Source organism: Pimephales promelas, chromosome 16 (genome assembly GCF_988280905.1).
Source record: "Pimephales promelas chromosome 16, fPimPro1.hap1.1, whole genome shotgun sequence".
NCBI classification, from domain to species: domain Eukaryota; kingdom Metazoa; phylum Chordata; class Actinopteri; order Cypriniformes; family Leuciscidae; genus Pimephales; species Pimephales promelas.
Genome location: NC_142784.1, coordinates 12,965,264 through 12,991,430, shown reverse-complemented (window position 1 = coordinate 12,991,430; position 26,167 = coordinate 12,965,264). Strand labels below are relative to the sequence as shown.

The 26,167-nt window shown below is 37.0% G+C and overlaps 2 protein-coding genes across 5 annotated transcripts in view; one reads left to right on the top strand and one right to left on the bottom strand.

Annotated features, from left to right (window-relative positions):
- The window catches only part of ngef (neuronal guanine nucleotide exchange factor), a 33,583-nt gene extending 22,673 nt beyond the window's left edge, over positions 1-10,910 (bottom strand). Inside the window, exons 1-2 of the mRNA XM_089121010.1 lie at positions 10,410-10,910; positions 2,212-2,308 (exon numbers count right to left, since the gene is read on the bottom strand). Of these exons, the coding sequence (XP_088977136.1) occupies positions 2,212-2,308; positions 10,410-10,620 (308 nt within the window). The 5' untranslated portion in view covers positions 10,621-10,910. The remainder of the gene's footprint in view (positions 1-2,211; positions 2,309-10,409) is intronic.
- Positions 10,911-13,519: 2,609 nt separating this feature from the next.
- On the top strand, positions 13,520-24,969 carry gpr55a (G protein-coupled receptor 55a). 4 transcript variants are annotated; one of them, XM_039671145.2, is made up of 3 exons: positions 13,520-13,624; positions 16,893-17,081; positions 23,295-24,969. In XM_039671145.2, the coding sequence occupies exons 2-3, from the start codon at positions 17,063-17,065 to the stop codon at positions 24,290-24,292; spliced, it is 1,017 nt and encodes a 338-aa protein (XP_039527079.1). In that variant the 5' UTR covers positions 13,520-13,624; positions 16,893-17,062; the 3' UTR covers positions 24,293-24,969. The 4 variants fall into 4 exon arrangements, with proteins under 4 accessions (XP_039527079.1, XP_039527080.1, XP_039527078.1 ...); XM_039671146.2 differs by having other exon boundaries at positions 13,522-13,624; positions 16,890-17,081; positions 23,298-24,969; XM_039671144.2 differs by having other exon boundaries at positions 13,522-13,624; positions 16,890-17,081.
- The last annotated feature ends 1,198 nt before the right edge of the window (positions 24,970-26,167 follow it).

Below are 26,167 nucleotides of genomic sequence, written 5' to 3'. Positions count from 1 at the left end.
ATACAGAAATACTGTAAATATTTAAATAAAGAGATGTTTGCAGAGATTCACAGGCTTCTTGTAAGACTGAACTGTCGCTCACAGATACTGTGTCCTCTGCAAACACACACGCACATAACTGAACGCTGATGTTGTTGATGACCACATGAACACAAACAGAAACACGGACAAGCCCAAACAAAAAGTCACCCACACACACACACACACTCACTTCTCAACTCCAAACTCTTCCACCCACCCACACACACACACAAACACACACAGACACACATTCTCTCATCTTTTGTTCTGTAAATGATGTGATATAATGCGAGTTGAATCATAGATCACGCCACACAATAAATCACACACAAACACCACATTACAATCATAGAGACTCTAGACAGACAGACAGACAGACAGACAGACAGACAGACCTCTAGACAGACAGACAGACAGACAGACAGACAGACAGACAGACAGACAGACAGACAGACAGACAGACAGACAGACAGATAGATAGATAGATAGATAGATAGATAGATAGATAGATAGATAGATAGATAGATACAGACAGACAGACACACACACACACACACACACACACACACAGATAGACAAACAGAGACAGATACAGACACAGACAGATAACAGTCAAACTGACAATAAAAAACATAGCCAGACCAAACCAAATAATTAAAACACAAAAAGAAAAATACCTCAAACATTGGACAGACGCAACATCCAAACAGAGTAAACTGGAATGCTATTTGGCCCTAAACAGAAAATATAAATTGGCAGGATACCGTAGTAAAGTGAGTGACCCTAAACTGATGAAAGTCCTGACTGCATGTACAGACTCAGTGAACACAGTCTGTCCTGTCACGAAGAAATATATATTAGAAGATTAAATATTAGAAGATTGAAGATTTTAATCGCTATGTATATTTTCATGTAAAAATAAATAAATAAAATGATGATCATAAATGTTGTGAATGCTTTGGCAAGGTAAAGATTTATTTCTTTACCTTGCCATTACATTTATTTCAGAGTCACAGACACAGACCGACAGACACAGACAGACAGACACACGCACACAGAGAGAGACAGACGGGCAGAGACACAGACAGACAGACAGACAGACAGACAGACACAGTCACAGACAGACAGACAGACAGAGACAGACATAGAGACAGACAGACAGACAGAGACACAGACAGACAGACAGACAGACAAAGACAGAGTCACAGTCACAGACACAGACACAGACAGAGTCACAGTCACAGACACAGACACAGACACAGTCACAGACACAGACACAGACACAGACACAGACAGACAGACAGAGTAACAGACACAGACACAGTCACAGACAGACAGACAGACAGAGTAACAGACACAGTCACAGACAGACAGAGTCACAGTCACAGACACAGACACAGACACAGACAGATAGACAGAGTAACAGACACAGACACAGACACAGACAGACAGACAGAGTAACAGACACAGACACAGTCACAGACAGACAGACAGACAGAGTAACAGACACAGTCACAGACAGACAGAGTCACAGTCACAGACACAGACACAGACACAGACACAGACACAGACACAGACAGACAGACAGAGTAACAGACACAGACACAGTCACAGACAGACAGACAGACAGAGTAACAGACACAGTCACAGACAGACAGAGTCACAGACACAGACACAGACACAGTCACAGACACAGACAGATCGACAGATCGACAGACAGACAGACAGACACAGTCACAGACACACAGACAGACAGACACAGTCACAGACACACAGACAGAGACAGACATCGACACAGACACAGACAGACAGACAGACACACACAGAGTCACAGACAGACATACACAGACACAGACAGACAGACAGACAGACACAGTCACAGTCACAGACAGACACAGACAGAGTCACAGTAACAGACACAGATAGACAGACACAGTCACAGACAGACAGACAGACAGACACAGACAGAGTCACAGTCACAGACACAGATAGACAGACACAGTTACAGACACAGACACAGACAGACATAGAGACAGACAGACAGACAGACACAGTCACAGACAGACACAGTCACAGACAGACACAGACAGGCAGACAGACAGGTAGACAGAGTTAGAGAGAGATACACACAGACAAACAGACAGACAGACAGATAGATAGACAGACAGACATGTGTTTGTGTGCACCAACTTTTGCATTGTGGGAGACGGTGAGCGTTGTATCGCTGCAGAGGGGCTGAGCCTGTAGGAGTCAGGATCCACTGCAGGTTTAGGAGAGGAGGAGGGGCCTGATGAAGAGAATGGGAGTGGCTTCGGTTAATGAACGGACATCATAGAGCTTGGACACATTTGAGTGGAATAGAACAAAACTGAATTAAACAAAATTCATCTGGCATGACAGTCCCAGAGACAGGCACTGTAAGACAGTATAAAAATGTTTTTATAAGAAGGAAAACAGAAGTACCCTTTATATGGTATCAGAGACAAGTAAAACCAATTGTTTGGCTAAAAACTATTCAGTTGATGAATCTCACTGCCAAGAAAGTACTTCATTACAGGCATAACAACATACTGGTCATTCACTTGTTACCACACAAATACACACAGACAAATCAAACACACACACACACACACACACACACACACACACACACACACACACACTCACACTCATATATAAACACAGAGGGCCCATTGTGAATGCTGGCTGTTCTGCCTGAAACTTTGTGGGCACAGGAATGTGTAACAGGGGCCTCGAATGGAACTTTCAGTAACTGTGTGTGTGTGTGTGTGTGTGTGTGTGTGTGTGTGTGTGTGTGTGTGTGTGACTGCCGAGAAAATCTGCTCAGTTTCCCCCTGAATTTTGTCTCCTCTGCAAATTCTGAAGTCTCACGAACAAAGGACGCATCCCAAAATGCTTCATTACCTCCTTACACTGTTTCCCTGCTCTCTTGACCAAGCACCGTCCTGCTCACTCAATGCACGAATGGCACACGTTTTGTGTGCTATATTTGTGAGCTTGGATCGTGAGCTAACTTGAATGATCGCAAAGCATATTTGTCAGACTACTTAGATAAATATTGATCCATCCAATGTAACTCTGTTGAGCACTTGACAGACTTTGTCAAGGAATGTTACACTTTAACCTCAATAAAATCCACTGTGCGGCTTTACAGTGTGTTCTGGCCCTTTATAGGATGGGTGAACATGATATGCAAACAGCACTATTCAGGATTTGAACAAACCTCTAACACTATTAAACTTCAGCATGTAACTCAATGTCCTGCATCTTTTGAGCTTTTAAGAATGAAACTTCAAATCACGTGGCTTGTTGAGTCATAACCCCACAAGATTTGAGGTTTCACGCACATTTTCATTCATTTTCTGCCATACACACCTTCATTCAGCATGACCTAGTTCCTAGATTTGGTCTTTAAAAGAACGTCTCTATTTGTTGCATGTCATCTGAGGTTCAAACCGCACCTGGCTGACTAACTGGCCTCATGTGTGCAACTGCTGATAGTTCAAACCGAGGTCATCTGAAAGAAGAGCTCCTAAGAAACAGCGGGTCAATTTGCCGTAACTTAAAGTGGCACTAAAGTTATTTTATGATTGCACTGTACATTGGTTAATAATTTGCTTTAAACCCAGTTTCCAAAAGTGTCACCAGATCTGGAGCAGCAATCAACAGTGAACGAATGGGGTTGTTTTCCCAGCAGGCATTGCAATTTGAGTGAAACCTGTAATGATGGATTCAGAGTTATAAAAGTGTGTGTGCAATGCATTGTTTGAACAAACCAGCAAAACATATGACAACCTATGGGCCACGCTATCACTAGACCGAGAAGTCTAGACTGTTCAGAAAATATATGTCTGCTATGTAACATTCAATACTTTCTGGGATGCATTACTGCTCTATTGCATAATACATAGTCATATTTTACATAATATAGGCCTACACTACCAGGCAAAAGTCTTTATTATGACTTTTTCCACATTTTAGATTATAGTTTACAAAATTATGACCAAAAAATGTCAAACAAGTCCAAAAATGTCTTTTATTTTAGCTTCCTGAACATTCTGGACATTAACTGAGCTTTATAAGATAATTCATGGGATTATTTTTTAACGGTTTGGAATAAGTGCATTCTGAACACTTGTGGTCATACAGAAATTAAACAAAAATATAGCTGCAAACAGCAATTAAGGGGCAAGAGGCAAATATCAGAGGAAAAATTATGTAAATTATGAGAATCAGACTAATTGCAAAAATGAGCGAAAGGCATTCGGAGAGGATTTTAAGCAAAATGGTTGAAAACCCATAAATACATTTGACTTACAATGTGACATAATTGCTTATCACTTGTGACCAATAAGTGGCACTGACACTGAATTTATTTAGTGCGGTCAGTGTTGGGTGGCAATGGCACTCGCCAAGTTTGGTCTCAATATGCCCAAGCCTTGCAGAGATTGAGACTTGGATGCAAGTAATGCACACGCAATCCATAATTTTTAGTCTGAAGATGATCCGAGAATAGAATTTGCTGAAAATGTACCAACGATCTGGGAGATATAGCATCACATTCGCTTTGGTGAGTTTTTCGTAGAATTAATTAGTGAGTTTTCGAGAATGGTTTGACTAATCAACTCCATTACATGTTTGTTTTGTTGCCTGCATGGACTCAAGATGATTTGATTTTCATTAAAACTGGACAAAAGGTCTAGGAGGAGTTTGAAAGAGAATTCAAAATGGCGGACATTTTTCAATTGGTGGTGTGGTGAAGAGATGAGTCCCACTGAAGAGATGGGTCCCAGCTTAGGACCCCAACTTGTAGCTAACGTGAGCTGTTTTGGCGTTATGTGTAGCTTGAATGCTAAATCCCGCTGCTATGTGCAAGACAAGATAAAAGCACTTTGTTGCCATCAAGTAATACATTTATTTGCATAGCACTTTTCATAGTATGTGCTGCGAAATTTTAAAATACTACTTTATCGTGTCACGAAATTTAGTTTTAAAATTTTTTCAGTTGAAAACTTTAAACATATTAATTTAAAGACATTAATGACTCGTTATAACGTAGATTAAACGTCTTCTATAATAAAGTGATTTTTTTTTCTGATTTGTAAAAGCGAATACCCATAAAACTACCCAGCAAACACAGAACGTTCCCCTAACGTTCCTGAATGGTCCCATGAGGTTATTTTTTTGGGAACCAAACAAGAATGTTATAGGAACGTTCCATGTAGGTTATTTTTAGGTTCCATTTTTATAACATTAACATAAAATTCCCTTAGGAACGTTCTGGGAACCAACTAACGTTCCCAGAACCTAAATTTATTTGCTGGGTAGCTATGAAACAATTGGATTGCTTAGGTCCTAAGCTGGGACCCATCTCTTCAGTGGGACTCATCTGTTCACCACAGTGGCTTGGGATTGAGTTAGAGACTCCAACATTGCTGTGGTTAATGTTCAGACTGTCCTCTATCTGTGTGCAAATTCAATCAATTGTCTCCAATCTTTTTATATTGACTAAAAGTCATATTTTTGCATTCCCTGCATGTTTTGTTGTTGTGGACTTTACAAATAAACACTGAAAATGTAGGGCTTTTAAATATTAACCTTTTTTAGAGAGAATTGTTTCCTGGTCCACGTTCGTAAGGGAAACAATGCTGCGCAGACTTTGTACAGCGAGACTGGGGGATTACCGTACAGACTGTGTACATTGGACTTACACAAACTTATGAGGCATTACAAAACAAACACACTCACTTTAACATCATCAGAGGAGTAAATGCCTTGACAACCAAAGTCTCATTCTCACACACACACCCTCTGACTTTTCATATTCACACCAAACTGTCACTCTGTAAAAAAAGATGTGTCAAATTCCAGAAAAGCACATATTCGCACTCACACGTACACTCACAAACAGTTACAGACAACTGCAAAAATCAAACACCACACCAGAGCAGAGCAGAGCAGACTCAACCCAAGAGATAGAACTGTATTCTAGATGATCGGCTACTGTCAATTTGTCAAGCAACCAATATGTTGAGCTTAAACCAGCCTTGTGCCGCAAACATCACACATATAGGCTTACATTGACTCACACACACACTGATTAGTGCACTGCTGAATTTACAGTGCCATTTCCAAAGAGATAATAACCCACCAAATCACAAAATATTGATAAAACACATCTTTCTACGAAGTTGTATTCGCAGGTCTTGTAGCTCAACGCCTCAGTTCTCATTCTATCTTCTAGCTTGTTTCTGCCTCAGAATACACAACTAAAAAGGTAATTATAACTTTTTTCTCACAATTGCGAGTTTCTTTCTTGCTAGCAGGATTTTATAACTCACAATTGTGACTGTTTTCACAGAATTGCATGTGTATATGGTCAGGTGTTTAAAGTAACTCAGAATTGTGACAAATAAAGTCATATTTGTGAGATATAAACTTTTTTTCTGTAGCAGAAATAAACCTCCATAATCTTCCCTAAGATTGGAAAATATTCAGCATCACTGGTCCAATTCAAGATTCACTGTTCTTTTTGTTTATCCCAAAAAATGGGGGAAGATACACTCTCAGAAGAAAGGTACAAAAGCTATCACTGGGACAGGTACCATTTAGTTGCATAAATGGTACACTAATATACACTTTTGGTACCAATATGTACCTTTACTGGTTCTTTGTGGTGAACCACAAATGACTCTTTTAATGAATCATTTAATAAAAGGTGTGTTCGACTTGAAGCAGACCGATCAGTGTATGAACTCAAAGTATGGCGAGAGCAAAAGAAACACTGCATGTTTTCGAAACACTCCCACGATGCTTTGACGTCATACACTCATCGGTCTGCGTCTGCACAGTGCCGCATCAAGCTGAACACACCTAAAGACTCACCGATTTGACGAATCCTTCACTGACAGATTAATGAAAACGAGCTGCATATTATCATTATTTCTCGTTAATATGTGACGAGGAGATTTTCATCTTTTTTTGTCTATGCCCTTTTTATCTATGAACACAAATTCAAACATTTAAAAGAACTGTTAGTCGAATAGGCAATTCGGATCATTGAGAATCAATTTAAGATATAATAATAGTATCATGCGGAATTTAGCACACATTTTCTTCAGACACACTGATTTCATCTTCAGTCGAGTCAAGAAAATGTATTTAAATGACAAAAGAAATCAGGTGTGCTTGACTTTACGCAAATATGAAAAGGTAGACTTAATTTGTTCAGCCACTTAAAACAGCTCTCTCTGGAAAAACAGGTGAGGCACTTTGCATAATACAATCATTAACCATGTTATATAAAATGCTAAATATGCTGTTAGTAACAACAGCCTACCTCATGCCTAGGACTGAATGAGAGAACCAGTAAATGGAGATCTGCACACCACAGACATTTTCTGGAGACTAAAAATGTAATATCTAACAATGTTTTGCTGAATTGCATTATGTGTCAACATTGAGAGAAAAAGAAATGCTAACAGATAGCTTTCTCCAATGGTCTCTTGGACTTTGACACAGACCTTATTCAGAGCAGCGCCATAAAAGTAAGGCTATTAGAGATAGACTTACCATGTTTTCAATGGCATCCACTGTAAAAAGCTGTATACAGCTCTAAGATCACTTAGAATTTTGTTAAAATAAGTTTTTTTTTTTGTCGACTGAAATTTCTTGGACAGATATTTTGTCCAACGATTCAGAAATAAATGATCCCTTAAAGAGGCAAGAGTGGAAAATACTAAGCAAAAAATAATTTAATTTTTTATATAATCTAGACTTAAATAAAACCAAAAGTATATTTTTATTAAATTTGATATATGTTGGATTTTATGAGTTGTGTCTCCTGAGATACGTTGCATGATTAGGGTATAAAAAAGGACAATGTTGTCATTAACTGTTACTGCCATTGTACGTATGTTTAAAACAATTAAATCCCATTCTTCACTTGATCTAATGTTGACAAATTATAAATCATTCGAAAGCTTATACGAACTCAAGATTCAGCCTGTGAAACCATAGAAACGGTACTCTAAATTCTTTTAATGGGCTCCTCCCCTTTTTTGGGCATCGTCAAGTTTCATAGTTTATGACCAGAACCTTTTCTAATCTTGACAAAACACATTGTCAGAAAGGTCTCATATTTTGCGACAGAAGTGATTTTTGGACAGAGGTTTATTAATTTGTTAAGGCAGAATGCATAGAAATAGTCACCCAGTGGCTATTTTTGGAATTACACCTAAACAAAATCTCATGGGAACTCCAATTTTTGTGATATCAACTTCAAATTTGGAACACAACTTGGTTAGATCTATGGCTTTGATTCTATAGTGGTTTTATAGTAAAAAATATTTTGTAAAATACAAATTTTATAAAAAAAATAATAAATATTAACTACAGTATATTTGATTTAATGTAAGTTTTAAACTTCCTTAACTTTTTCATATTTTAATTTCCGGTCTAAATTAGGTCTATATTCTAAAGCATTCTTGAATTACAATCAATAAAGTTTGAATAGTGCATTTTAAACAGAGCTAGTTTAATCCCTTTTTCATACCCTAAACACAATGTTAGCAGATTAATGTTAGCACAATTCACAATTAATGTTAGCAGCATTCTTTTTTTTTTTTTTTCAGAAGAAAAGTAAGTTTGATATATTTGCTTATCTAAATATCTGAATGTTCTGCACCACTGGCAGCCATGTTGGATTTAGGTCAGGCTGACTAATTGATCACAAAAAAATTGAAGCAAATCATGTGACCAGCATACTCAAGACAGACCAGGCTGTCATAAAAGATCTGATCTTTCTTATTCCCCCCAAAAATACAATAAAAACTATGTAACATGAGACATGTTGCCTGTTTTAGGGTTAAATTACAATACAACCAACTGAAAAGATGGGATATATCCCTCTTCATTCCTGTTAAAAATCAAAGATGGCGCTGCTGTGAATAAGGTCTATTGACGTGGAGGTGCCATTACATTAAATCAAAGGTCTTCGGTTGTTGCAATACCTAATGCACATTTGTCAACCAAAAGCGACTGATAATAAGATGGCTACCGAGATAAAGTGAACTTTCATGTGATCTCAATATAGCTGCCCGCACCATAAAGTGGGACAGTCCTAACAACTGCTTTTTACAGGCCACTGATCTCAGCATGACAGTACTCTATCCAAAAGACTTGGCCAAAACTGCAATTTATTTCACTTTTGTGTATAGACAAGGCAAGAGCCATTTGAATCATAGAGAATATGTCTGATTCATTATGAGGTGTGCTGATGAAAGTGATTTCAGTTTCATTGTTGATGGGTTTTTACGTCCGACTGTCATGACAATAATAGAGCGGATCATCTTTCAACATCAGAGCTACATCTTCAATCCTGAAATCTACAAAGCTCAAACTCAACAACAGAGTCGCAATCAAGGAAATCACAATGTGATTGTCATTTAAATTTTACAGAATGGTTAATTTGGTCTCAGTAATGCATAAATATGCTCATAAAAACATGTAATTCTCAGAACAATTAAACACAGTGAACAATTAAACCTGTTTCTCGAGTTTCGACTGCTTTGTAATTTACCTCAGGGCAAAATCATGTGCTTTCAGTCTCTCTCTCTCAGAAAATCTCTAGGATTAGTCCTGGTGTGTAAGCCATTAAAATACACTAAATGTTTTTGGGATCTTATCATCTTACTAGGACTATAGGATTTATTTGACAGTCAAATCCACTGCAGTCACTCACTATTATCATCAAAACGATAAGAATCTATCTGTCAAACTTATCATGTATGTGCCTCTTAAAGCAGGGTTTTAGTGTTGTTACTATTGTAAAACCGCTCTTAAGATTTCATTTGAGATTTTATCTTCACTCTTAAACATAAAGGTCCCAGCAATGATGACAATAGGTTGGTGGTTCCCCAAAGAACCTTTCATTAAACAGTTAAATGACTTTTTTTGACCTTTTTCGATTTTAAAGAAACTTTTGCGTAATGTAAGGATTCCATCACTTTTTAAGACTCACTGACGTAAGATGTAAAGGGTTAATTCAGACTTCAACTTTAGCAAACTGTTTAACACTATTCAGGGAACGATTAGGCTACTCTCTATTTAGACTCATTTGCTTGGTAATGATACAGCAAACATATCAGTTTCAGCATACACTGTGCTCCAAAACCAGTATTCAAACAATGTGCACTGTTAATGATGTTGAAATGAGAGATGTCACTCCTTCAAAACAAACTGGACACTTTTGTTATCATGATATCACTGTCAAAAAGTAGACCAATTCACATATTGAATACAATCCACACACACAAAGAGTTCATGAAAGGTTTTCTAGTCAGAAATGTACAGTAAATGATTCTCACTTTCTTGTTGTTCTGAAGAAGAAGACAGCTTTTTCTTTCTCATTGAGCGGTAAAAGCGGGAATTCCTGCGAATCGGAGCTCTTGTCAACGTCTCGTCATCTTCGTCGTCATCCTCCTCGCTGGGCAGACGGGCCACTGGCGTCTGACTTTTGGTCTGGACCACTTGAGGTTTATGTCCCCATCTCATGCGGAACAGGGCTGTCATCGCCATCCGCTATCTGTAACAAGATCCAGCCGTAATCCCCATTGAACTTGCTCCGGAGGAATTCCAATCCAGGCTGGATCCAAACGGTCAGGCTCCCAAAGACACAGTCCCACAGTCACAGAGTTATGCACCCTTTCTAGATAATCAGCTCTCTCATTCCTCTTCTTTCGCCTCTGTGTTTTCTCCCTCTGCCAGAGGGGTTGGCCTGTTGTTGGAAACTCCAGAAGTTTAAAGTCTGTGTTTCTCTCTCTCGCTCTCTGAATAATGTCCTGTCCCTCCAACCTGTCCTCTGGGCCTCTGTGTCAAAGTTCTCACCCCCTCCCTCTCATTCATTCTCGCCGGTCCAGCCTCCCCGTCTCTCTCTCCCGCCCTCTTTCCCTTCCCTATCTCACTTGCATTGCCCTGTCCTCCCCTGGGCGCATACCTTCTTGTCCTATGATGCACATGCGTATATAAAACAGGTAAAGTCACTCATGTCAAACAACAGCAGATCTTGTATTTTGAGTTGTCGTCTCATATGAACACCTCAGCCGTGATGTCTCATTAATGACACTTCAAACAACATGACTGTGACTTCAGTCACACTTGGAAAGCATGTCTTTCCATCAGTCTTGATTTGTGATTTGTATGGAGATGGAGTAGGCCTATAACTTTTGTCTTCATTTTCAAAACAAAAACTATATATATATATATATATAGTTTTTGTTTATGTTTATGTTATATATTTTGTTTATATATAACAAAAACTATATATAGTTTTTGTTATATATATATATATATATATATATATATATATATATATATATATATATATATATAGGGCTGTCAAACGATTAATCGCGATTAATCGCATCCAAAATAAAAGTTTGTGTTTACATAATATATGTGGGTGCACTCTGTATAGGCTAATTATTTTATATATATATAAATACACACACATGCTTGAGAGAGAGAGAGAGAGAGAGAGAGAGAGAAAATAATTAAATTATACACAGTGCACCCAAATATATTATGTAATGACAAACTTTTATTTTGGATGCAATTAATCTTGATTAATTGTTTGACAGCCCTATATATAAATATATATATATATATATATATTATAGACATGTGGAAAAAAATAAAAAGTATAGCTTATAGGCTATGTATGTGGCTACAAATTAATAATTTGTTCACATGACCTACTAATATGTCAGCATGTTTTACTAATCATTAGTTTAAAGTAAAATCTGCCCACAATATAATAATTTGTTCCCATATTTTACAAAATTGTGGCACTGTTCTAACAATTTGTTCCCTTGTTGAAGTTAAATAAAAAATTCCTAAAACGAGGGATTGATTTATTTAAATGTATATTTATTTTTGTTCACGTCATTTTGGGATTGGATTTGTTTTTAAGATCTTGATTTATTTGAATATATTTTGATGTTTATTTTCCTTTGGCAAATATTTTTTATTGTTATGCATAAATCTAATAAAAAACTTTATCAACTAAATTAAGCCTATGTGTTTTTCCTAAAAATGCTGATTAAAAATTACATTTTTCGTGAAAACAAAATCTACACACACAAAAAACACAATCGTGTTTGCAAAAAAAAAAAAAAAAGTTAATCAGTATTGTTTTAGTAATATTTACTGATATTTTGAAAAAAAAATTATATTTTGAGTTTTTAGTTTTAATTGGCTTTATGCCCAGCTGCACTACTTCCTGAACTTCAGCCAGCTCCTTGTTTCCTGTCTGCCATTATTGGCCAAATTGATTAATTCAGGTGTGTCTGATTATTGTTGCCATGACTACTGAGGTCAAGCACACCTGAATTAATCAATTTGACCAATAATGGCAGACAGGAAACAAGGAGCTGGCTTAAGTTCAGGAAGTAGTGCAGCTGGGCATAAAGCCCATTGCAATTAATTGTTAGTTTTATTAGTTATTATTAAATATCTCTTATCTATTCAATTGATTTTTTATTTCAGTTTTAAGTTTGCCAGAGCAACATTTCAAATTTTTGTTCAAGTTTTCCATCTAATAATTATATTTGATTTTATTCCAGCTTTTAATAGTTTTAGTCGTTAACAATAACAATGCATACTCACCTCTGTAGTCATCATTCTTTGTAACACCCTGTTCTCTACAGTCAGCTGACTACTCAGGGTTAAAAACTTCTCTCTCTCCTGCTAGGCCAAAAACTCTCTAATCCCATTGTGCTCCTGCTGATTAACACACATTGACACGTATACAAAACACACACAGAGAGAGAGAGAGAGAGAGAGAGAGAGAGAGAGAGAGTGAAAAAAAAACATGAAATAGGTAGGTTCCGAAGTACAAGTTTTGAACAATTTATAAAACAGATTTTGGTAACACTTTACAATAAGGTTCATTAGTTAACCTTAGTAAATGCATTAACTAACATGAACTAACGATGCATTAGTTACAGTGTTTATTAATCTTTGTTAATGTTAGTTAATACAAATACAGCTGTTCATTGTGCGTTCATGTTAGTTCACAGTCCATTAACTAATGTTAACTAAAACAACCTTTGATTTTAATAACGTATTAGTAAATGTTGGAATTAATATTAACTAAGATTAATAAATGCTGAAGAAGTATTGTTCACATATTGTACATGTTAACTAATGTTAACCAATGAACCTTATTGTAAAGTGTTACCCAGATTTTTGTATCACTTCAACGTAGCCAAGCGAACCAGAATTATCAATAATGAAAAACACTGACAGAAATGCAATCCTAAAATATCAATTAAAGCACAAAATAGACACACACGACACACGTGAAGTAACATGCAGCAAGCACAGACATCAATTAGACAGGCCTGTCATACAAGCTTTAACAAAGACCAAAGAAACGCCTCCTGCTATTAACTTCTCAAGTCAAACTTCAGTATTACAGCAGGAGAAAGAGAGAGCATACCTGAGAGAGAAATAAGGATTATGGGACTTGGGTGTTTTTCTAATCTAACCGTATACCATGGGGCCGAAATTGCTGAAACATGTAAGTTAAGTAAATCTGTCAAAACCCAATTTGGAAAAAGTTCAAAAGTTATCAAAAATGTAAAAAAAAAAAAATGTTTCTTTTTAGCAGTAAGATTTGGGTCATCCATATTTTAGATCTGTTTTAGTTAATTTTGTCCTAGTGAGCTAGTTGAATGTGTGTGTGTGTGTGTGTGTTTGTCGGAGTATTCAGGGCTAGGGGGTGTATAAACAAAGCCTTCTGTCGGTATTGAGTTTTTGGGATGGAATGTGGATTCATTTGCTGAATCCTGTGATTGCATAACGCCTGTGGAAAGAGCGCAGAGTCAATGTGACAGGCGCTCCTCTTTCTTCTAAACTTCACCTGTGAAGAACAGGTGTGCCGCTAGATGAAACACCGCCCAGCCTCGTCTAAAGGATCATCAGCAGTGCGATCGAAGTCCGTGTGGCCTGTCGATAACAGTTTTATCTTTAGAATGCTTATTCATTAACTGTGTGTGAACAAATATTGTTTGTGCTGTTGCTCTGGTCTTTCCAGTTGCTTACATAATTATTTCATAAAGGCCTAATTTTAAATATTTAAGGATGGCTGGTAAACAAGCTGAAGATCAGCTTAGCAAGGTTGGGAGAACAGCTAAAAGTAACGTGGGTTGTTTTTATAAGCAGGTTCATGTCCCAATTCACCATCCTAAATAGTTTTCGAAATTAGAATTTGTGTGTCCCAAATCATAGTATGTTGAAATCGGTATTCGAAAGAGACGCGGTTAGATCGCGGTTATAGTGCGGATCAATGCACACTCTGACTCGGATCAATGTCCACAAGCCATTGCGTTAAATGAGGATTCGATCAGAACAACTTGAGAGAATCGAACCATTAAAGTCCCTCTGTGTTAAAAATTAAGCTTTTAAAATTATTTATGTCTATGTGGTGTTTTTATTACGCTTTAATGCAAATCATGTGTAAATTCATAAGTAGACAGCATTGCTGAGTATTTTCTCCTTAAAACTGCAGTGAACCAAAGACAGTTTGAAATCGCTGGTGTTTCTGATGTCACAAACTACCTTGTAACCAATCAGGTCACAGTGTGATCATCAAAGAGTGGATCTCTGAGCTAGTGTGAGTGAGTAGAGGCATGGCTCATTTGCATATTCATAGAACCGCGTATACTAAATGAGGCAAGGGTGTAGACTTACATTCAAGCTATTTCAATTCAAAAAGAAAAAATGTTCAAGGAAAAACAGTTAAATATGTCATTTTAATGGTCAAAGATGAGTTTTAAGGGATACAAGTACTGACAAGTACAGAGGGACTTTAAAACATGAAAAAAATCCCAGAAGAAATCACAGGCGGGCGACTTATGAAACCCTGTAAGTATGTTCTAAAATAAGAAAAAGCCATAGACATCTATGAATTAAAAATACAAACACGAAACATAGTGTTAAAAACTACAAACATGGCGGATGTGTGATACCAACGGTTAAAGGTGCATTGCGCAAGTCTTTTTGCAGAACTATGCCCCCTCTGGCGACAAGCGAAACTGCAACCAGAGGTGTGCGTGCTCATGGATCACACACACACACGTTTGCACGAGCTGTTCATAACCAAAGGAGCATCAGCCGCACAAATCTTTTGTTACAGTCATAATGTATTCAGAGGTAATAAATCTGCAAGTCATTTTAAATATATGAAAGGAAAGGCATTTGAGTAAATCACACTCTTATAGAAAACTTCGTTTTTTGTTTACATCTGTCTCCATGTTGAATTGTCCTATGTGCTTACTTTCTTCACAAAAAGAGTACATACTTTTAGACCGTAGTATACAGTAAGTATAGGCGAATTGAGACAGGGCAGCATGCTGTAGATTCAAGAGAGCATTTAATTGGACAGAACATCTGATGAGAACCTGGGGCACGTTCAACTCAAACCGGTGCGCAACGTTATGCTACGGATTTCGGGTTGAACGACATGTTGGAAACGGTATGCAAGATACGTTTTCTCTTGTTTGGTGGGTGTGTCAAAAATGTCTGCCCAATCAGCAGCAACGTGTATATAAACCGCGCGGTATGGGTCCAAGTAAAGTCATTTACAAATGTGTCCACTGTAGCTCGGTATACGCAACAATTGAAGATATTAGAAAACATGTCTATCTTTTCATCCTGAAATGCGAGCCACATTTTGGATCACAATAATTAGGAAACACAAAAATTCTTCAAAAAGAACTCAAAAATGGCCTTCTCAGCTGCCATAGTTGCAACTCTTGCATCACCAGAACTGGGTGTTTAGCGCACCACCGTTTCCGTTTAAAAAACTTTTTGCAGCTTTTTGTCGGAGCTGAACGTGCGGTTTGTGTCATCAAAATCATTCATCCATATTGGTGGAAGTGAGAGACAGTGAGTTCTGATTGATTATATATTCTAAATGCAAATTGTGTCATTGTTTTGGAGCACACATAGCTTATAGAAAACCTTCAGGTTAACATTTACTAAAAGCCCAAAACTTTTCGATTTCATGGGGACTTTAAACGGTATAGCCTACAGGATGCAAGTACTGAGAGACAAAGCAGTCCGTTAGCCTATAACAAGTAGGCTATGTCCCAAATCTTGTCTACTATTCTGTTACACACTCAAAAAGTTTCTTCACAAAAACAGTACATAGGCCTACTTAACTTGAAGGGCATGGTATGCGTGCACAGCAATTGCAAGTCATTAAGCGGAACTTGAGATCTGTCGTCATCTGGTGTTGAGGTTTGGTAGGCTACTTTGTCACACATGCTGGTCTACTTGGTTGCAGCCGTGAGAAAAAGCTGAATGTTGCCAATTAGAATGAAGTCAAAATGGTTATTCAATCTTTTTTATGTAAGGGATAATCCACGGCTAACCATGCATTAAAGAATTTGAATACACGACGTAAAGGCGAAGTGTACCCGACACGAAGCGATTATCCCGCTTATACCTTGGCTATTTGCCTATAAAGCAAGTTTTATAAAATTAAACTTTATAATAATTCATAAACTTTATAACTCCATATAATTAAACTTTAACTAGCTAGAAATTTATTAGATCGTCCCTTGTTAGCTGGGTTCCAACATGTGACATCTCAAATAGCCTACTGTATTCTGTCAAAATGTCATTTATTGGACACAAAATGACTTTAAGCATTGGTGGGTGTAAGTGTAGGCTACTTAATTAATTGGCTTCTCATCTCACCAAACCCACACAGCACGCGCGAACGCGCTTAACAGTTTCTCTTTTGTCAGATAAAAAGCTCACAAGTTTCTGTCTGACAGCAGAGTCGGTCTGCAGCGGAAACAAAAGAAACAGAAATCATCCAACAGACACGCAATGCTTCAGACAGTTCTCACAAATCAACTCCCGCGAGGATCTACAACCTGCCCTGAAGACTGGATAACGGCAGACACCACCGGGACAAAACATTTATAGTAGGCTACTAACTGTGGGAATGAGCTCCAACCAGTCATGTAAGTAGGCTATATAACCGCGAGTACAGTGCATACAACATATTAAACCGCATAGTTTCAGACTAAATAAACCGATAGAAATCTACGATTGCAATCAACTCAAAAAAGCGTTTTTCAGAATCATTGTGACATGTTAGCTGATTTTACTATAGTTAAAAACATGATAATGATTTGCTTGAAAATAAAAAAATTGTGACCAACGTGTTTTACTGTCTTGTTTTTGTTTAGATCAACCGAATTCATAAAATCATAACATGTAAAATAATAATAAATAAAACTATAGCATCTATCTTGTCACCATAATATTTCTTGTAGGCTAGTCTAATTTCTACTTGATTTAAACGTTTCAAGTTAGGCTACTGGATTTTCTTCATCAGTAATTCAATTCAAAGTGGTAAACGTATCAAATAAACAAGGCGGGTTCAAGTTTATTGTGTTTAGTGAACAAAATAAGAAAAGAAAGGGGAAAAACATTTCCATTTGCCGCCTTTTATCATCAGAGAATTTCCATCAATCTGCGTTTGATCTGAAGACAACATCTAACCTACTTCTGGAGACATTTCACCAATCTTGCGGTCGGATATAAGCAGCCCTCTTGAATCTTACTTTAATCTTAGTCAGAAGACATATATTTTACCATTATAACTAGGAATTTAAATCATATTTAAATTACGACCATGTTTAAAAATGATATATAGCCTACCCGGATGCGGTTAGTTCCAACCAAGGCCATTTGCATGTATTTCCATAAATTGTTTGTTTTAGATCATATGAGAATAAGAGTTTCCTCTCGATTTACCTCGGGGTAGGTAGACTCACAGCAAAGTTTAACTTGAATTTTAACATAGGCTACACATATTAACACTTTATTCGATAGTCCACTTTAGACATTCTACAAGCTGTTAGTTACTTTGCAACTACGTCTACTACTAGTCATTAGATTAGAGTAGTAAAATGTCTGCTTAATTTCGGCTAACACTTTATTTTGATGCCCACAACAAACATTCTACTGACTATAAGTAGCATAACTTTTCAAGTACATGGCAACTTTTTACTAACCTGAACCCAACAGTCCACTAATACTAAAGGAGTGTTAATTTACATTTATTCTACTTGCAAACTTACGTAGTATTTCTAAAGTGGAAATGAAGTTACTTTTTGAATATATCGTAATAAAAATAACATTATTCAGGATAGACAATGCAGGGAAGTTGGAAACTTTAGTTCTGAAAATTAAACATTAGTATTTAAAACTGTCATATTGGAAATTGGCACATAAAATATATTACACAAACTATTTTTACACAGAAGTACTGTCAGCTTGGTAGATGATTTAAAAGAAATTTAGGCAAGCACATTTAACCATGGAGGAAATACATATCATGTTCTGCCACCAAATAATAAACCTCAAACCTTTACCTTTAAATGGCACACACACACACGTGGGTTGAGCATCCCGAGAGGTTGGTCAGGAAATTGGCACATGTTTCGGCATACTTGAGTTAACTAAAACCATGATGTCATAGTGTACATATAGCATCTTGTTCAGTCACATGTGCCATAGCTGTAAGCAACACTTACATTTTCCATCCCCCCAAAAATGTTTTTTTTGTCTTGATTTCATTAACATGTGAAGAGTTCAGATGCAAAAGCCTCTAAATGACATTTGAAATTTTCTCCTTTAATGATGATTTTTATCAAACTTGTATATTTAAGTTTAGTAATTTCACTTAAATAACAATTAATAGGCAATTATCATTGCCATTTAAGAGAAATTACTGAACTTAAATATACAAGTTTGATAAAAATCATCATTAAAGAAGAAAATTTCAAATGGCATTTAGAGGCTTTTGCATCTGAACTCTTCATGTCTAAATATTAAAGACAGACACTTGTATTTCAACATTGTTTCAGCCTTTAATGAAGTCAAACCCAAAGAAGTTTGCTTTTTAGAAGAACAATCTACATGTTCAAATACAAAACACCACCACGCAGTAATTTTTGTTCATGGAAGCCAATAACTGCATACTGTGGGTTCATAACAAGTGCAGTGTTGGTCCATAATTAATTCATAAACTCTGCTATACAACCGATGAGCCATATAACAGACAAACAGACTATTTTGCCCATATTTATTTAGGCAGACAGTATTGAATGTGGTGTCTGTTTGTATTCATGTAAATATGATAAGGGGTCACTACATTGAATATTTGCAATTTTAGAAATGCATGTCTAAACTACTGAATTGATCAGTAATCTATAAACGTAAAAGACAACAAGTGACATCTTGTTTACAATAATTGCTATTTGTAATATGTTGAAAAAGAGTGTCTCACTATCTGCTTCTGAAAAAAAGATGAACATTCTGCCATCTGATTACACGCCTATATAGTTCCAAATCTGAATGGCTGACGTTCTTCGGAGAACTTAAAAGTAATGTTTTTTGGCAAAATGTTTGCTAGTCTTTGCACTACAATGGTCAACTTTTGGAGGATTTAAATTCAGATGTGATGGTTATTTTATATTTTATAAAAATAATCATATTAACTATTCCGGTAAAATGTGTAACTCTTCAGTTAAAGTCATAATTTTTAAAGCTGTTTTAGAGTTATGGCCTTCCATTGTCATAGCTGTCAAATTTAATATAATGTTCTCTCCTGATCACCAACTGCACTTATTTTAAAAATATAGTTAAAACAGTAATATTGTGAAATAGTATTACAATATAAAATATCAGTTTTTCTATTTGAATTTAAAAATGTAATTCATTCCTGTGATCAAAGCTGAATTTTCAGTATCAACATAGTCTTTACTGTCACATGATCCTTCAGAAATCATTCTAATAATATGATTTGCTGTTCAAGAAACATTTATTATTATTTTGAAAGTTGAAAACAGTAATCTCACTTCATATTTTTGTGGAAACTGTAATGCATGTTTTTTTCAGGATTCTTTGATGAATAGAAAGTTCAAAAGAACAGTCTTTATTTTAAATACAAATTTTGTTAACACTTTACAATATATTGGGTTTACTAGTTAACATTAGTTAATGCACTGTGAAGTAACATGAACGAACAATGAACAGCTGTGTTTTTATTAACTAACATTAACAAAGATGAATAAATACAGTAACAAATGTGTTGCGCATTTTTAGTTCACGTTAGTTAATACATTAACTAATGTTACTTCTAATGAACCTAATTGTAAATTTCACCGAAATCTTTTGTGACATTATAAATGCATTTGCTGTCGCTTTTGATTGCATCAACATTATGCCACAAATGCTTTAGATTGATCTTAACTTGTACTTTCACCCAGAATATTTACTCAACTACCCCGTATGTTCTAAACATGTTTAACGTTCCCACTGTCACCCCCCTTTTTTGAATAGACATGGAAATGCTCATTTCAAACTTAAATGGTTGTAATTCAAGAATGCTTTGGAATATAGACGTAAGATTGGTCTCGTTTTAAAGAAGACATTTGGCAGATTTTTCTCGAAGTGAAATAAATTAAGAAAGTGAAACAAAAAATGAGTTATAGAAGTTTGAGTTTATAGAAATGTACAATGTAAAAAAAAATAATTATTCATATTTTATATAAAATATATATTTTCAAAACCTGGGCTACTCTAAAACTGCAGAAAAATCAAAGCCAAAAATCTGAACAAGTTGTTTTTCAAATTTTAGGTTGATATCTCAACAAATTAACTTTCAGTGAGATTTTGTTTGGGCGCAGTACCAAACTTTTTCACTAGGGCACAACCAGACTCCATTACAGCCCATATAAGGGCGCCTCCATTTCCATTCGTGTTTTGAGTGATATGAACCATTATTTTCACAAATTTCACACAATTTATGAAGTAGAAATCCTATTCAGAAGTATTATGGGAAGTTTGGCAGATTTTGATATGAATTCAACCTCTAGGAATCACATAAGAACACGCATGCGCGTTATAGCTTATTGCCATAACACAAATGGTGAATTTATAATTTTTTCGTAATATTTAAAACATTTTCAGACCTTTTTTTTTCTAAAATAATTGAATGGATGCTATCTTTTGAACTCTTGGTATGAAATCAAACTGAGGTTTCTAACTTTTTTTCATGATTTTTCATGTTGATTGCTATTTCAAAATAAAGGTCTGAACACGCTTTATGAGTATGAAAATATTCTTGTTGCAAATTGATAAATTACGGCTCCTGTGTAAATTATTTTGAAAATCAGTCACCAAATATGGAAAAAGGAGATTGTAAGCTTTCAAATGATATATAGTTTGTCAATATTACTTAAGGTCTCTTCTAAGATATTATTGTTTTAAAAATATAGATTATTTCTGAATGTTCTCTGAACATTCAAATTGTCCAGTTTTTAAATGTTTTAAAAATATTTGTTCTTGTTTAAATAGGGCATTTCAGAATGTTTGTAAACAATAGGCACCGCGATACTTCCGGGTGGCAAAACTCGAGCAGCTTCTACTGACTAACTGAAGAGATCCAGCCGGCAACTGAACAGTTATATAGTTAAAATCATTGTTGTTGATCAAAGTTGAAATGGTGGCGAAAATATGTTGGGTTTTGGGTTGCGCCACCAGATATACAGCAAAAGGTGTAGGTTTTTTATCAATTTCCTTCAGAAAAAAGTAAATCTCTCCAGCGGAACCTGTGGGTGAGGAGGTTAAAGCGAGTGGACGTCGTCAAAAGTGCATGTCGCTTCTAATTATGAGCCTGAGCCCGATTTAAACCCAACCATTTTTAATACGTGGGTCGTTATATAACTGACGTTCTCAAGTAACTTAGTTAATTTCTATTACTTTCTATGTTAGGCCCCGTCCACACTACTGGGTTTTCGTTTAAAAACGGAAAATTAAAACGAAAACGATCTCCGTCCACACTAGCGTTTTACCTGTGTATTAGAATTTATCTCCGTCCACACTAAAACGACTGAAAACGTGGATCACGTGACCATTCACCAACACTGGGCATGCGTGTGCTGGTGTAAACAGTGGTTGGCGAATCAGGGAAAGATACGTCATGACTGATGACACCCAATCATAGAGCCGAGCGTGAGCCTCTGCGTCATCGTTTGTAAACTCCTCCATTTTGTCTCGTCCACACTAAAACGCCCTCCGGAGATTCAAAACGCAAAACGCAGCTGCAGCGTTTCTAAACTTCTCCGTTTTAGGTCTTCGTTTTTCCCGTTTTAGTGTGGACAGGAGGTGCAAACGTAGCAAAAGGTTTTTAAACGAAAACGCAGTAGTGTGGACGGGCCTTAGGCTACTTTCTTTTGAGCAGTGAGGAGTAAATGCTACTTCATCGTAAATGCTTCTGATTGGCCATTGCGTTCAATAAATCAACACATATGTCTGTGATTGGCTACATCGCTCATCGCTGCAGTCATGTTATAAAAACAAACTCTGTCATGCAAATCATTTCTATTTTGTTTTAGTTGTTTTTGTTGCTTTTCTGCAACCGATGAATACAAATGTATTAGTTTTTATTTGTTTTATTCATAGATATTTCTAGTTTGCGGGAGTCCCGCGAATCGTTTTATTCTCCCGCAATCCTGAAGTGAATGCATTACCGCTCGCACTCGGCCATCAGATCTAGTCCCGCGCCGCGGTCTAGTGCGTTGGGAGTGCACGTCTCTAGATCAAAGAATCTAAGCTCTAATGATGTCTGAATTTCCACCACGTCTGTTTTTGAATCAACTGTTGAAATGTAGATTAGGCTACTGCCGACGGTATGTCTCCCTCCAAGCAATTTACTAGTGTTGCCATAGGGACGCTTCGGCTTTTGCCACCCGGAAGAACGTCTATTATTATTGTGACGTCATGGTGAATTGTCCTATACAAACATTCCATTTAGTAAATTCTTCACACATTATAGGAATGTTACTTTTCCTATATCTTTCAGGAATGTTGCTTGAGTGTAACGTTACATTAGTACAAAAGAAAGCGCTATATAAATGCCTCATTCATTCATTCATACTTTTAAATGTTCTCTGAACATCCTGAAACAAGTAGTTTCTAGTTCTAAACAAGCAGAATTTGAGAATTTTTGGTGCTAATTGTTTTGAGGTCGTTATTAAAGACCAGATGAATTTGAACAAAAGTTACATTAATGTTACTAGAAGAACGTTTGTTCTTAACTAGCAAGAACATTAGCCGAAGCTAGCTGGGACACTAACCTCTCGTTTTCTCTTCCTCCTTAGCAGTTGACTGTGACTGGGTGTGCTGGGTTCAGTGGTGGGTGTATGTGCCCATTCTGGTCTTCGGCCTCCCTCTGAACCTGGCCGCTCTGTGGCTGCTGCTCTTCCGTGTTCGCCGATTCAGCGAATCCACGGTTTACCTCATCAACCTGATCATCAACGACGGCCTGCTGATTGTGTCGCTGCCCTTCAAGATACACGCGTACAAGAAGCTATGGACTCTTGGCAATACCTTCTGCTCCCTGCTCGAGAGCCTGCTCTACGTCAACATCTACGGCAGCATCATGCTGAGCATGTGCATCGCGGTCGACCGCTACATCGCACTTCGGTTTCCGTTTGCTGCGCTTCATTTGCGTTCTCCGCGTAAGGCGATGCTCGTGTGTCTGGTCGTGTGGATGGTGGTCTTTGGATTCAGCGCCCCCATCTACAAACTTCACGACGGTCAAAACAACACTTTCTGCTTCCAGCAGTTCTCCAACAATACTTGGTCCAAAAGTTGGATTCTGGTCTCAATGGAGACGGTGTTTTGCTGCAGCGCCTTGTTGATGGTGTTCTGTTCCGTGCGCGTGGTGCAGATTCTGCACGCCCTGAGGACACGCAATCCAGGCGATGCCAAACTGCGCAACAACAAGAGCATGAAGATCGTCCTCAGCAACCTGGTGGTGTTTCTCACATGCTTCATTCCATACCACATCGCGGTGCTGATGTACTTCCATGCCAAGACACGCATCGACGCCAACTCATCCAGCATCGATCATCTGCGCTATTTTGTGCACATAAGCATATGTATTAGCAACGTGAACATTCTGGCAGATGGCGCTTGTTACTACTTCATTCTTAAAGAGAACCTGGAGTCTATAAAGCGAGATAGGAGAATGGCTATATACGTCAGAGAGACGCGCATGCGTTCAACGAATCACGCGTTATTCAGTGAAACGCATAATGGTTCGTCCAAAGACACTGAGAACATGGATATATGTGTGGCTGCTGGTTTTACGTAAAGACTTATAGCAAATTTAGGAAGACTGAATTCTGGATGATTAATCCTACAGTAACACAGCGAAGGAGACAGTATGTGTAGATGAGCTGAGTGTGTTGGTGGATGGGAACTACTGTATACACAAAGGATGTGTGAACATGTGACATAAGTGGTGGTGTTGATGGCGCAGGATAAGACACATGCCTTTGGTGTGACGACGCATGCGCGAGAACTGAACTGATCAGTAGTGTAAAGAGATCGCAATTCTCGCGCATGGGTCGTGGAAATCTAAGGAAGTCTCGTTTCTGGCCTACAAGGAAGAAAAGGAATAGTCGAATAAACTCGTTATTTTTGTTTGTTTTTTCGCACAAAAAGTATTCTCGTCGCTTGATAAACATATAGTTGAGCCACGGTAGTCACTTGGGATATTTAAACATTTTCTTCATTGACTTTCTGGCCCGTCAAGAGGCAGTCCCTTAGGCAGCCAATGTGGTAGTTATACAGCTCTCAAATTTAATCAAAAATATCTTCATTTGTGTTCCGAAGACGAACGAAGGTCTTACGGGGTTGGTACAGCATGGGCGTGAGTAATTAATGACTTAATTTTCATTTTTGGGTGAACTAACCCTTTAACCCCTAGTTGTTCCAGAGGCGTGCGACCGCTGAAATATATAGCAATTGTACACTCTAAAAAATGCTGGGTTGTTTTAACCCAACTTTGGGTCAAATATGGACTAACCCAGCCGTTGGGTTAAATTTTTACATTACATTTTTAACCCAACATTTCGGGTTTGTCCATATTTGACCCAAAATTGGGTTAAAACAACCCAGCATTTTTTAGAGTGTAAGTCGCTTTGGATAAAAGCGTCAGCTAAATTAATAAGTGTAAAACGTAAGTGCATTTTTAAAACAAAATTTAGCTGTATTTTTTTTTTTATTATTATTATCAATTTGTTTTAAATCACATAACACTTACAGCTTTTTTGAGCCATGGTATACAATATTTTGGAGTGAATTTTATGTTTACATGAAAGAAAGGTGTCCGGGTCACATTTTATCCCCAAATGTTTCATTTTAAAAATAAAAGAATATTTACATGTTTTATGTATATTACTATATTGGTACTCTCTAGTTTATTTTTTTGCATTGTGACATTATTTTCTAAACAATAAGGCTAATTTGACCCTCCAATTCGCATTACTGTAATACAAAATAAAAAAGTTTCCTTCATATTTACTGTAACAGTAAAACTACCAGAAATATTAGAAAAATAATTCGAAATTATTGGGTTTTTTTTATATTTATACACCAAAAGCAAGTGTTATTTGGAATTCAATTTCCATGTGGGAATGTCTGTTTTTGTTTTGGGCTGTTTGATCCCGCCCACTTCCTATTTACCCAATAGTGTTTCGACACCGTGGGTTGCCAATTGGAGGGAAACACTGGGAATTGCTGCAATGGAGGTCTGCAAACAAACTGGATCAGAGATCACAGATCATGTCCTCAATCTGGCAACCCACATGAGCATCAACACCAAAGAGGAGGGGGTGGGAAACAACTCTATTTATTTATTTGGACTGCAGTACCCATTTCCACCACTAGCTGTTAATATTACATACTGCACCTTTAATTTGTTCTGAAAATGTCCACAATGCAAAAACATTTAATAAAAAGTAAATAACAAAGTCCTAATTGTAGATTACATTTTGCTTGTGCAAAATATAAAATACCATGCAATTAAATACATATTTAATCAAAGACAGTATTTTGAAAACCTGATTATGTAAGGAATACATCACCTGTTTTGTTGACTTGATTGGTCCAAACTCTGTTCCTCTTCTCACCAGCAGAGGACGAAGTTCTTCTTCAAGGATTTCCATAGCTTGTCAGCCAACAA